Genomic DNA, 12,977 nt, shown 5'->3' with positions numbered 1-12,977 from the left:
TAGGAATCTACTGATGACCACATGAAACCATTGACGATTGTCGGAAAAACCCATCTGGTTCACTAATGTCCTTTAGGGAAGGAAATCTGCCATCCTTACCCGGTCCGGCCTACATGTGACTCCAGAGTCACAGCAATGTGGTTGACTCTCAACTGCCCTCAGACAACTAAGGATGGGCAATAAATGCTGGCCAGCCAGCGATGCCCATGTCCCGTGAATGAATTTTAAAAAAGACATCTCTGCCGTCCTGAGGGGGGAGGAAGTGCCTTCCCTCATGCTCCCATTTCTCGGTACCCACTCTCCCTGGCAGTGCCCAGCCTTTCATAGGGGGTATTTCATATTGGATGGCGGTTAATTGGTCAGCCAGTGTGATATCGTGTTAACAATGTGATGCCAGACAGGACAAGGTTTCACATCCACTCCCAGCTGACCCCAAGCATAGAATTTAGTCTTTAATGTCTCCTCAGCTCCTTGGGGGTCACTTTCAATAAAAGGCTTGTTTTCAAATCTTTAGTCACAATCTCAGCCTCCAATCCTGAGAAGAGCCCACATTGACCAATCAGGTGGCTGGTGTCCCTGGTTCTATTGGGATGACCAGTTGTAACGGATTGGCTTGGCTATCGGGATGTTGGTGTGAAGAGGCTCTGTCCCCTTATTTTGGCTGGGTAGATGCCCTTCTCCGTAACAAGGCTGTGCAAATCCCCGATGTAATGTTAGGGTCCAACCTATCAGGATTCCTGCCTAATTGGAAGCCATTCTGGCACATCCCCCCACCCCCCCCACCCCCGAGTGAGTACATCAGGAAGACTTGGGAATTTCCCCCATCTGTCTGGTATTTTTAAAATAAGGATTTTCTTTCTTAAACATTCCCAAATGGAGGGTTCATCCAATGGTAAGACTTTCAATTTTCAGTTAAATCACAGTGCCCAAGAAAATCCAGATTTCTTCCTGAAACCAACTGACATCAGTGACGCCAGGAGCTAATGTCAGCATCTGCCCCTGTGCAGGCTGCATTCTTGCCACCTTGAGTGCTTCTTCTGAAAGGTGTTAATGTGGGGAAGTACTGATTCATCAGCTGAGAGAGAGCAATTGGTGGTTATCAGCAGGAGGTTTCCTTGTCCATGTTTGACCCAGTGCTGGAGTCAACATTGAGGATTCCCAGGGTCGCTCCTTCCCGACTGTAGATCATTTGTGCTGCCTCTGTCCTGTCTTTGGGACAGGGTTTGATATAACTTGGTGCCTTATTAGGTCTCCTCAGAGGAGAGTTCAAAGTAGCCGCGTTGCTGTGTCTCTGGAGTTTTTTTTCATTCATTCGTGGACATAGGCATCACTGGCTGGCCAGCATTTATTGCCCATCCCTAGTTGCCCTTAGGCAGTTGAGAGTCAACCACATTGCTGTGGTCTGGAGTCGAGACCCAGGTAAGACAGCAGATTTCCTTCCCTAAAGGACATTAATGAACCAGATGGGTTTTCCAACAATTGACAACAGTTTTATGGTCATCAGTAGATTCTTGTTTCCAGATATTTTTTATTGAATTTAAATCCCACCATCTGCCGTGGCGGGATTCGAACCCAGGTCTCCAGAACATTGAGTTTCTGGATTAATAGTCTAGTGATAATACCACTAGGCCATCACCTCCCCATGGAGTCACCATGAAGAAGTCACCTGAAGGGTATTGGTGGGTTTTTGTACCAATCCTGTATTTTCATGATTATCATTACTGTGACTTTTCATTCCAGATTTTATGAATTATATTCAAGCTCACCCAGCTATCCTGGTGAGATTTGAACTCATGTCTCTGGAGCATTAGCCCAGACCTCTGCATTAGTAGTTCCGTAACATTGTCACTGTACAACTGTTCACTGTGCATAAGGTCAATGGTCAATATTCTTCTGGCTGAAGATGTTTGCATGGAAAGATGCAAGTGGGAAGCAGCACGGTGGCACAGTGGTTAGTGCTGCTGCCTCACAGCGCCAGGGACCCGGGTTCAATTCTGGCCTCGGGTGACTGTCTGTGTGGAGTTTGCACGTTCTCCCCGTGTCTGCGTGGGTTTCCTCCGGGTGCTCCGGTTTCCTCCCAAAGATATGCGGGTTAGATTGATTGGCCATGTTAAATTGCCCCTGAGTGTCAGGGAGACCAGCAGGGTAAATGCGTGGGGTTACGGGATGGGGCCTGGGTGGGATTGTTGTCGGTGCAGACTCGATGGGCTGAATGGGATTCTGCACTGTAGGGATTGTTATGATTCTTTGAATGTTTGATGCTAATTTGCTTGTGTTGTGTTACTCACCAGGAGCCAAGATGTAAAGAGAGTGGTTCGCCTGCAGACATCAAAGACTGGGAGGTGGAGAATGTCACTCAGAACAAACGCACTGCCCGTGTATTTTCTTCACAAAAGATCAGAGATCAAGGGTGAGGAATGATCCCTGCACCAACTGTTCCACCTCCTGTAATTATTTGTGAACACGGGCTACATTGAAATCTGTGGATTGAAGGGATTAGGGGCGAGGGGATCTTTGTTACTGCATTTTCCCCAGTGCTCCTTCTCTTGCATCCTCCTGTACCACAAGACCACTCCCAGCATAAGACCATAAGACCATAAGACATAGGAGCGGAAGTAAGGCCATTCGGCCCATCGAGTCCACTCCACCATTCAATCATGGTTGATTTCAACTCCATTTACCCGCTCTCTCCCCATAGCCCTTAATTCCTCGAGAAATCAAGAATTTATCAATTTCTGTCTTGAAGACGCTCAACGTCTCGGCCTCCACAGCCCTCTGTGGCAATGAATTCCACAGACCCACCACTCTCTGGCTGAAGAAATTTCTCCTCATCTCTGTTCTAAAGTGACTCCCTTTTATTCTAAGGCTGTGCCCCCGCGTCCTAGTCTCCCCTGTTAATGGAAACAACTTCCCTACGTCCATCCTATCTAAGCCGTTCATTATCTTGTAAGTTTCTATCAGATCTCCCCTCAACCTCCTAAACTCCAATGAATATAATCCCACGATCCTCAGACGTTCATCGTATGTCAGGCCTACCATTCCTGGGATCATCCGTGTGAATCTCCGCTGGACCCGCTCCAGTGCCAGTATGTCCTTCCTGAGGTGTGGGGCCCAAAATTGCTCACAGTACTCCAAATGGGGCCTAACCAGTGCTTTATAAAGCCTCAGAAGTACATCCCTGCTTTTGTATTCCAAGCCTCTTGAGATAAATGACAACATTACATTTAAATGATGTCTCGCTGCTCTTTGCTGATGGTGGGGCAGTAATTGCTATTCCTCCAACTGTGGCCAAACCACTTTATTGTTAAAGTTCATCACCTCTCTTTCTCTATATTCAATCCCTCTCTAGAAAACCCAGAATCCCATTTTTTGATTTAATTTGATTTATTATTGTCACATGTATTAACATACAGTGAAAAGTATTGTATCTTGCGCGCTGTACAGATAAAGTATACCGTTCATAGAGAAAGAAACGAGAGAGTGCAGAATGTAGTGTTACAGTCATAGCTAGGGTGTAGAGAAAGATCAACTTAATGCGAGGTAAGTCTATTCAAAAGTCTGACGGCAGCAGGGAAGAAGCTGTTCTTGAGTCGGTTGGTACGTGATCTCAGACTTTTGTATCTTTTTCCTGATGGAAGAAGGTGGAAGAGAGAATGGGTCCTTAATTATGCTGGCTGCTTTGCCGAGGCAACGGGAAGTGTAGACAGAGTCAATGGATGGGAGGCTGGTTTGCGTGATGGATTGGGCTACATTCACGACGCTTCGTAGTTCCTTGCGGTCTTGGACAGAGCAGGAGCCATATCAAGCTGTGATACAACCAGAAAGACTGTACTGCTACCTATAGAGATCTATACCTCCCGCGCTCCAACCCCCTGACTAAAAACAACAGATGTGAACTCTTTCAGATGGATCAGAGTTGGCGGGGAGGAGGCTGGGGGTGGGTTTTAGGTCCAGGAAGTTCCCACGGCTTTTAAGTTTCACCATAAATTCCACTGGAAGTGAGAGCAGGAAGAGAAAAACACCTCCCGCACCCCCACCCACTTCGAGCAAAGACAAGGTTTGTCAAACCTGTGGGGTGGGATTTTCCAGCTCCCCCACGGTGTGTTTTCCGGCAGTGGTGGTCGCTCACCATTGGCCACTGGTGGGATCATCTTCCGTTTCCGCCATTGTCTATGGCATTTTGTGTGGCTTGCACATCGCACCACTGGCGAACCTGCCCCAGCCGGTGGGGGAGGGGGTCACCTTTGGCAGGGCTGGAAGATCCTGCTGGCAGGAAGGGCTGGAAAATCACATCTATTGAGTCAAAGAATCTTACAGCATAGAGGGATATTCTTTGGTACAATTTTTTTTCCTTTTATAGTGCAATTATTTTTTTAATACAGCGTTATTTTAAAAACATATTTGGAAGTGTGATTCTCTCTTTTTTGGGTTTTCAACTGTCCCAATTTCAACTCAAGTCACTTCAAAATTAAGGAAAAATACTTATTAAATATTTCTATAATTCCTTCACTGTGATATTCAAGATGGTTCCCATCATCTATAAGCAGTTCAACCTTCTTTCATTATCCTTTTACCCGAGTTCTTATGAAAAGCAATAAGAGTTAAAAAGATGGTCAGTGTCACTTCTTATAATTCTGTAGCTTTCCTTAGAGGAAAGTATCTAGTGTCTGCTTGATGAGTCTATAAAGCAACACAAGTCAGGAGTAAGCAGGAATGTGGGGTTGAGGTTACAATCAGATCAGCCATGATCTTATTGAATGGAGGAGCAGACTCGAGAGGCCCAGTGGCCGACTCCTGCTCCTAGTTCAAATGTTCATACGTTAAATCAGAGTTAAGTCAGATTATGCTGAGATGTTGCAATGTGGCTGAGTATATTTATGTCGATAACTGTGGTTTTATACCAATGAATCATAGAACAAAGAACAAAAGAACAAAGACAAGTACAGCACAGGAACAGACCCTCCAGCCCTCCAAGCCTGTGCTGTTCATGATGCCCTAAGTAAACTAATGAACAAACCTTCTGCCCTTAATCAATGCGTTTCCCTCTATTTCCTCCCTATTCACGTACCCATACAGATGCCTCTTAAATGTTGCTAATGTGCCTGCTTCCACCACCTCCCCTGGCAGCGCATTCTAGGCACCCACCACTCTGTGTGTGAAAACCTTTCCCCGTACATCTCCCTTAAACTTTCCTACAGTGCAGAAAGAGGCCAAAAGTCGCTGGACTCTGGGGTGGTTCCTGCAGATTGGAAAACAGCAAATGTGACACCATTGTTTAAAAAAGGAGGTAGACAAAAGGCGGGTCACTATAGGCTGGTTAGCTTAACTTCTGTAGTGGGGGAATGCTTGAATCTATCATCAAGGAAGAAACAGTGAGACATCTGAATAGAAATTGTCCTATTGGAAAGACGTAGCATGGGTCCATGAAAGGCAGGTCATGTTTAACTAATTTAGTGGAATTCTTTGATGACATTACGAACGCGGTGGACAATGGGGAACCCATGGATGTGGTGTATCTGGATTTCCAGAAGGCATTTGACAAGGTGCCGCACAAAACACTGCTACATAAGATAAAGGTGCATGGCGTTACGGGTAATCTATTAGCATGGATAGAGGATTGGATAACTAACAGAAAGCAAAGAGTGGGGGTAAATGGGTGTTTTTCTGGTTGGCGATCAGTGACTAGTGGTGTGCCTCAGGGATCAGTGTTGGGACTGCAATTGTTTACGATTTACATAGATGATTTGGAGTTGGGGACCAAGTGTAGGTGACACTAAGATGAGTGTGCAGAGGACACTGCAAATTGTGGAGAGGACATTGAACGTCTGCAAAGATAGTCTAAGTGAGTGGGCAAGGGTCTGGCAGATGGAGTACAATGTTGGTAAATGTGAGGTCATCCATTTTGGTAGGAATAACAGCAAAATGGTAAAATAATTGCAGCGTGCTGTTGTGCAGAGGGACCTGGGTGTCCTGGGTGGCATAAATCGAAAAATGTTGGTTTGCAGGTGTAGCAGGTAATTAAGGCGGCAAATGGAATTTTGTCCTTCATTGCTAGAGGGATGGAGTTTAAAAACAGTGAGGTTATGTTGCAGCTGTATAAGGTGCTGGTGAGGCCACACCTGGAGTACTGTGTACAGTTTTGGTCTTCTTACTTGAGAAAGGATATACTGGCACTGGAGGGGATGCAGAGGAGATTCACTAGGTTGATTCCAGAGTTGAGAGGTTGGCTTATGAGGAGAGACTTAGTAGACTGGGGCTTTACTCCTTGGAATTTAGAAGAATGAGGGGGGAATCTTATAGAAACATAAAATTATGAAGGGAATAGATAAGATAGAAGCAAGGAGGTTGTTTCCATGGTGGGTGAAACCAGAACTAGGGGGCATAGCCACAAAATAAGGGGGAGCAGATTTAGGACTGAATTGAGGAGGAACTTCTTCACCCAAAGGGTTGTGAATCTGTGGAATTCCCTGCCCAGTGAAGCAGTTGAGGCTACCTTGTTGAATGTTTTTAAGGCGAAGGTAGATACATTTTTGAACAGTAAAGGAATTAAGAGTTATGGTGAGTGGGCGGGTAAGTGGAGCTGAGTCCACGAAAAGATCAGCCATCATCTTATTGAATGTCAATCAGCGATACGGCACAAGTTAGGAGTGCGATGGAATACTCCCCACTTGTCTAGATGGGTGCCCCTCCAACAACACTCAAGAAGGTTGACACGATCATGGACAAAGCAGCCCACTTGATTAGCACCACATCCACAAACATCCCCACTCCCTCCACCACCAATGCTCAGTAGCAGCAGTGTGTACTATCTACAAGATGCACTGCAGCAATTCACCAAAGATCCTTAGACAGCACCTTCCTAACCCACGACCACTTCCATAGAGAAGGACAAGGGCAGCAGATACATGGGAACACCACCACCTGCAAGTTCCCCTCTGAGCCACTCACTATCCTAACTTGGAAATATATCGCCATTCCTTCGCAGTCGCTGGGTCAAAACCCTGGAATTCCCTCCCTAACAGCATCGTGGGTCAACCCACAGAACATGGACTGCAGCGATTCAAAAAGGCAGCTCATCACCACCTTCTCAAGGGCAACTAGGGATGGACAATAAATGCTGGACACCCAGCGACACCCATGTCCCACGAATGAATTAAATCGGCCTCGCAGGTGGAGGATGCGGTCAAGAAGGCGTACGGCGTACTAGCCTTCATTAATCGAGGGATTGAGTTTAGGAGTCGGGAGATAATGCTGCAGCTTTATAGGACCCTGGTTAGACCCCACTTGGAGTACTGCGCGCAGTTCTGGTCACCTCATTACAGGAAAGATGTTGAAGCCATTGAAAGGGTGCAGAGGAGATTTACAAGGATGTTGCCTGGATTGGGGGGCATGCCTTATGAGGATAGGTTGAGGGAGCTTGGTCTCTTCTCCCTGGAGAGACGAAGGATGAGAGGTGACCTGATAGAGGTTTACAAGATGTTGAGAGGTCTGGATAGGGTAGACTCTCAGAGGCTATTTCCAAGGGCTGAAATGGTTGCTACGAGAGGACACAGGTTTAAGGTGCTAGGGGGTAGGTACAGAGGAGATGTCAGGGGTAAGTTTTTCACTCAGAGGGTGGTGGGTGAGTGGAATCGGCTGACGTCGGTGGTGGTGGAGGCAAACTCGTTGGGGTCTTTTAAGAGACTTCTGGATGAGTACATGGGATTTAATGGGATTGAGGGCTATAGATAGGCCTAGAGGTAGGGATATGATCAGCGCAACTTGTGGGCCGAAGGGCCTGTTTGTGCTGTGGCTTTCTATGTTCTATGTTCTATGTTCTAAAAAAAGATGCGATGGGGAAATAGCTGGAAGTCCCGCGGTCAACTGCCCGGGATGTTCAAATTCTCTTTGGGCAATTGTCCTGAAGTCAAAACTATCCAAAAGTACAATTTAAATTGCAAATCACAGGTGTTTCTGACAGTTTTACAGTAATAATGATCCAGGAAAAGTTAGAGGATTTATAAACACTTCGAATTCATGGGTAACTATAGAACTGACCATCACACTCCTCCGACTCCCCATGAGTCCCCCCCAACTTCCAAACCTCCATAGGACACCCCTCTGCCTGCCTAAGCCCCCCACCCCACTACTGACCACCCCTACAAACCCCCAACCCCCCCAACCACCCATAGGAGTCCCCCACATCCTCAAACCTCCACAGGACACCACTGATACAAGGGGAAGTGGCTAGATGGGTGGAGAACTGGCTTGGCCATAGGAGACAGAGGGTAGTGGTCGAAGGGTCTTTTTCCGGCTGGAGGTCTGTGACCAGTGGTGTTCCGCAGGGCTCTGTACTGGGACCTCTGCTATTTGTGATATATATAAATGATTTGGAAGAAGGTGTAACTGGTGTAATCAGCAAGTTTGCGGATGACACGAAGATGGCTGGAATTGCGGATAGTGAAGAGCATTGTCGGGCAATACAGCAGGATATAGATAGGCTGGAAAATTGGGCGGAGAGGTGGCAGATGGAGTTTAATCCGGATAAATGCGAAGTGATGCATTTTGGAAGAAATAATGTAGGGAGGAGTTATACAATAAATGGCAGAGTCATCAGGAGTATAGAAACACAGAGGGACCTAGGTGTGCAAGTCCACAAATCCTTGAAGGTGGCAACACAGGTGGAGAAGGTGGTGAAGAAGGCATATAGTATGCTTGCCTTTATTGGACGGGGTATAGAGTATAAAAGCTGGAGTCTGATGATGCAGCTGTATAGAACGCTGGTTAGGCCACATTTGGAGTACTGCGTCCAGTTCTGGTCGCCGCACTACCAGAAGGACGTGGAGGCATTGGAGAGAGTGCAGAGAAGGTTTACCAGGATGTTGCCTGGTATGGAGGGTCTTAGCTATGAGGAGAGATTGGGTAGACTGGGGTTGTTCTCCTTGGAAAGACAGAGAATGAAGGGAGATCTAATAGAGGTATACAAGATTATGAAGGGTATAGATAGGGTGAACAGTGGGAAGCTTTTTCCCAGGTCGGAGGTGACGATCACGAGGGGTCACGGGCTCAAGCTGAGAGGGGCGAAGTATAACTCAGACATGAGAGGGACGTTTTTTACACAGAGGGTGGTGGGGGCCTGGAATGCGCTGCCAAGTAGGGTGGTGGAGGCAGGCACGCTGACATCGTTTAAGACTTACCTGGATAGTCACATGAGCAGCCTGGGAATGGAGGGATACAAACGATTGGTCTAGTTGGACCAAGGAGCGGCACAGGCTTGGAGGGCCGAAGGGCCTGTTTCCTGTGCTGTACTGTTCTTTGTTCTTTGTTCTTTGATCTCCTGAGCCTCCTCACTCTACTAACCACCTGACCCCACTGACTGACCACTCGATCCCCAGCCAATCCCCCTAACAGACTTCCCTGACCAACCCCCCTGCTGACTAGACCCCCACTGACCAACTGTCCAACCGCCCCCCCTAATCGATCCCTCACTTGTTAACATGCCCCGTCTGTGTGGAGTTTGCACATTCTCCTCGTGTCTGCGTGGGTTTCCTCCGGGTGCTCCGGTTTCCTCCCACAGTCCAAAGATGTGCAGGTTAGGTTGATTGGCCAGGTTAAAAATTGTCCCTTAGAGTCCTGAGATGCGTAGGTTGGAGGGATTAGCGGGTAAAATATGTGGGGGTAGGGCCTGGGTGGGATTGTGGTTGGTGCAGACTCGATGGGCCGAATGGCCTCCTTCTGCACTGTAGGGTTTCTATGTTTCTATGTTTCTATGTTTCTATGACACTTGAAATCCTCCCAACTGACCCCCACCATACCCACAATGATCACCTGACCACCCTTCACACCCGCCCCCGCCCCATACTACCCACTCACAAAACTACCTTCTGTCCGGCTCCAGAGGGTGGCAAACTGGCCTGCCTTACAGCAGCTGGTGCCCTGGCTTCCTCACCGAGCTCTGACTCTGCTGCCCTGGACTGAAACCCTCAGGAGCACATGGCCCTGCACAATTCCCACCTGGCCTGGGTCAGGACAGGAAAGGAATGGCTGAATCACAGAATCATAGAACAGAGCAGAAGGAGGCCATTCAGCCCATCGAGTCTACACTGACCACAATCCCACCCAGTCCCTATCCCAAAACCCCACGTATTTACCCTGCTAATCCCCCTGACACTGAGGGAGAATTTAGCATGGTCAATCAACCTAACTCGCACACCTTTGGACTGTGGGAGGAAACCGGAGCACCCGGAGGAAACCCACGCAGATACGGGGAGAACGTTCAAACTCCACACAGACAGTGACCCGAGGCCGGAATTGAACCCGGGCCCCTGCTGCTGTGAGGCAGCAGTGCTAACCACTGTGTCACCGGCTGGGTTTTGAAACACGGAACCAGGAGCGGTGTTGCATTCTGACTCTGCCACTTTGGGAAAGTTCAGATCCGATGATTCTTTCCTTGCTGAAGCCATCCAATAAACTGGAACTGGATCGTCTGCCAGTTACAAGGCATTGGCCTTGCCCTCAGGGAAGTGCTTCACCAGGTGAAAAAAATGACAAAACACACCAGCCAGTCGAGATGAGTTGTGGTTCCGGAATGACAAGGGATCTTGGCTCTTGCTGGTTAGGAAGCAAGCTGTCGACTACTAATGAAGCAGGTGTCAAGATTTTAATTGAATTCAAGTGAAATTTACGGAGCTCCCTTTAATTTTCACTTAACTATAATAGAACGTGCCAATCCTGTGTTCCTTCCTCCTGGTGTTGCCAAGATAAAGAATTCTGACACCTTCGTGAAGATGCCCGCTGTCTTGGCATGTAAGGAATTGGATGCCAATTGCTGCCCCATACACCTGGGAAAGATGGGAAAAAAACCTTGAACTGCAGCGATTTGAGTTTTCAACCTGGGTGCACACCCAGCAGGATTCTTTCGCATCCGTTCTTTTTCTGGAGTGTTCTTGGGGCGGCACGATGGCACAGTGGTTAGCACTGCAGCCTCACAGCGCCAGGGACCTGAGTTCGATTCCCAGCTTGGGTCACTGTCTGTGTGCGGAGTCTGTACGTTCTCCCCATGTCTGCGTGGGTTTCCTCCGGGCGCTCCGGTTTCCCCCGACTGAGTCTGAAAGATGTGCTGGGTTAGGTGCAGTGACCCGAACAGGCGGCGGACTGTGGCGACTAGGGGAATTTCACAGTAACTTCATTGCAGTGTTAATGTAAGCCTTCCTTGTGACTAATAAATAAACTTTTTTTCTTTTGTGTCGCACCCAGCTACAGCTACACGGGTGTCATGCAGCTACTGGGATTGGATGAAGGAAACGAGGAGAATGCAAAAGACCCTGCGATGACTCAGGGCGCTTACTTGTCCCTCCTCTTCCTGCGCCACTTGAGGGTTCGAGAGCTTCAGGTAACAGCGTGCCTTACGCAGATCAGCCGTACCTGCTGCACTTCATGTCTGCCTCTCAAATGATGCTGAATCACGTTTTGCCAGCAATATAAATCTAAATTTGACAAGAATTAATTTGCCGGCTGCTGTTTCGCGTAGAAATCGATGCGATGTTCTGAATAATTACAGTGAACACAGTAAATGTAAAACAGACTGGTCTATATATGAAAAAGAATGAAATTTTAAACATGACCTTTCAATGGGATTCTTCACTCAGATGCTGATTGAAGGGAACTGTTGTGGATTTGAAGTATTTTCTGTTTTTTCATTCAGATTCCCGATATTTTTCTTTTCACTCATGTTGTTCATAGGTCATAGAATTCCTACAGTGCAGATAGAGGCTATTCGGCCCATCGAGTCTGCACTAACTCTCCATCCCATCCAGGCCCTATCCCAGTAACCCCATGTATTTACCCTGCTAATCCCTCCAACCTACACATCTTGGGACACTAAGGGGCAATTTAGCACGGCCAATCCACCGAACCCACACATCTTTGGACTGTGGGAGGAAACCGGAGCACCCGGAGGAAACCCACGCAGACATGGGGAGAATGTGCAGACTCCACACAGACAGTGACCCAAGCCGGGAATCGAACCCGAGTCCCTGGCGCTGTGAGGCAGCAGTGCTAACCACTGTGCTACCGTGCCGTGCCATGTTGCTTTGGAATAAGACTATTCAAATATCACTCAGCTTGTTTGTCTGCAGTTTGGGTGCTGTTGGGTGCCGATGATTAAAGTTGTGTGCGATATGATTCTTGCTCCACAGCGGCTCTGTTTAGGAATATTGAATTACTTCCGATCCATTGAACGGACTCTGACCATCAGCGTTTGTGGCCTGGCCCTGAACGGGGGCAAGTTGGTTCAGACGGCAGCAGACACATGCTGCATCAGCGCAGAGAAAGGTGGCGTGGGTGTTGCAGATGGCATGGGCTCCCATTATTATTTACATAACACACCAGCAGATTACAAGGTTTGTGTTCACAGTTGCTGCAATGTAGCTTTCAGCGGACAGTGTTTAATTTAACTTGGGGGGACCGGGGCACGGGGCGTTCCTGTAAAATTCCTTGGATGGCCCTTCCCACCGCCCTCCCTCCCTCCCACCCCCTCCGGCCTCTCTACTGTTCAAACCAAAACTTAAGGGCTGTTGCCCTCTGCTGGCCGAGTTCAGGAGCATGGGCGGGGGGGGGGGGGGGGGGGGGGGAAGGGGGAAGCCTGGAAAGTGAGGCTACTCTGGCCTCAGGCGAGAAGGCCTCCTTCAACAGCCTCCTCTCAAATTCAGCCTCCTTTCAGCCACAAGGTAAGGCCCCTGCAAGTGCTAACTCCAACGACCCCCCCACCCCCCCCCAACCCCCGCCAGCCTCTCCACCAACATCCCCCTTCTGCCCATCCCTCAGGCCCCACCTTGCCTCCAGGCCCTGAGACCACACTTACCTGGGGGATTGCAGGATGAAGTCTGATTGGTGGGTTCATAGTTGAGAGGCGTCAAAGGCAGCAAGAGAGAACAGGAACGGGGAGAAAGCTACGAGTGTTCAGCGCAGATGTGAAGCAGCTGAGGTGGGGGTTTGCA

At 48.3% G+C, this 12,977-nt stretch overlaps 1 protein-coding gene across 1 annotated transcript in view; it reads left to right on the top strand.

The window, feature by feature from the left end:
- Positions 1–12,977, top strand: part of ccdc162 (coiled-coil domain containing 162) — a 224,150-nt gene that overhangs the window by 50,226 nt on the left and 160,947 nt on the right. The window contains exons 15-17 of the mRNA XM_078213536.1: positions 2,292–2,410; positions 11,236–11,371; positions 12,177–12,380. Of these exons, the coding sequence (XP_078069662.1) occupies positions 2,292–2,410; positions 11,236–11,371; positions 12,177–12,380 (459 nt within the window). The remainder of the gene's footprint in view (positions 1–2,291; positions 2,411–11,235; positions 11,372–12,176; positions 12,381–12,977) is intronic.

The sequence above is a fragment of the Mustelus asterias genome, chromosome 5, assembly GCF_964213995.1.
Source record: "Mustelus asterias chromosome 5, sMusAst1.hap1.1, whole genome shotgun sequence".
Taxonomy (NCBI): domain Eukaryota; kingdom Metazoa; phylum Chordata; class Chondrichthyes; order Carcharhiniformes; family Triakidae; genus Mustelus; species Mustelus asterias.
The sequence above is the reverse complement of the archived record's forward strand: the minus strand, read 5'-3'. Positions and strand labels throughout refer to the sequence as shown.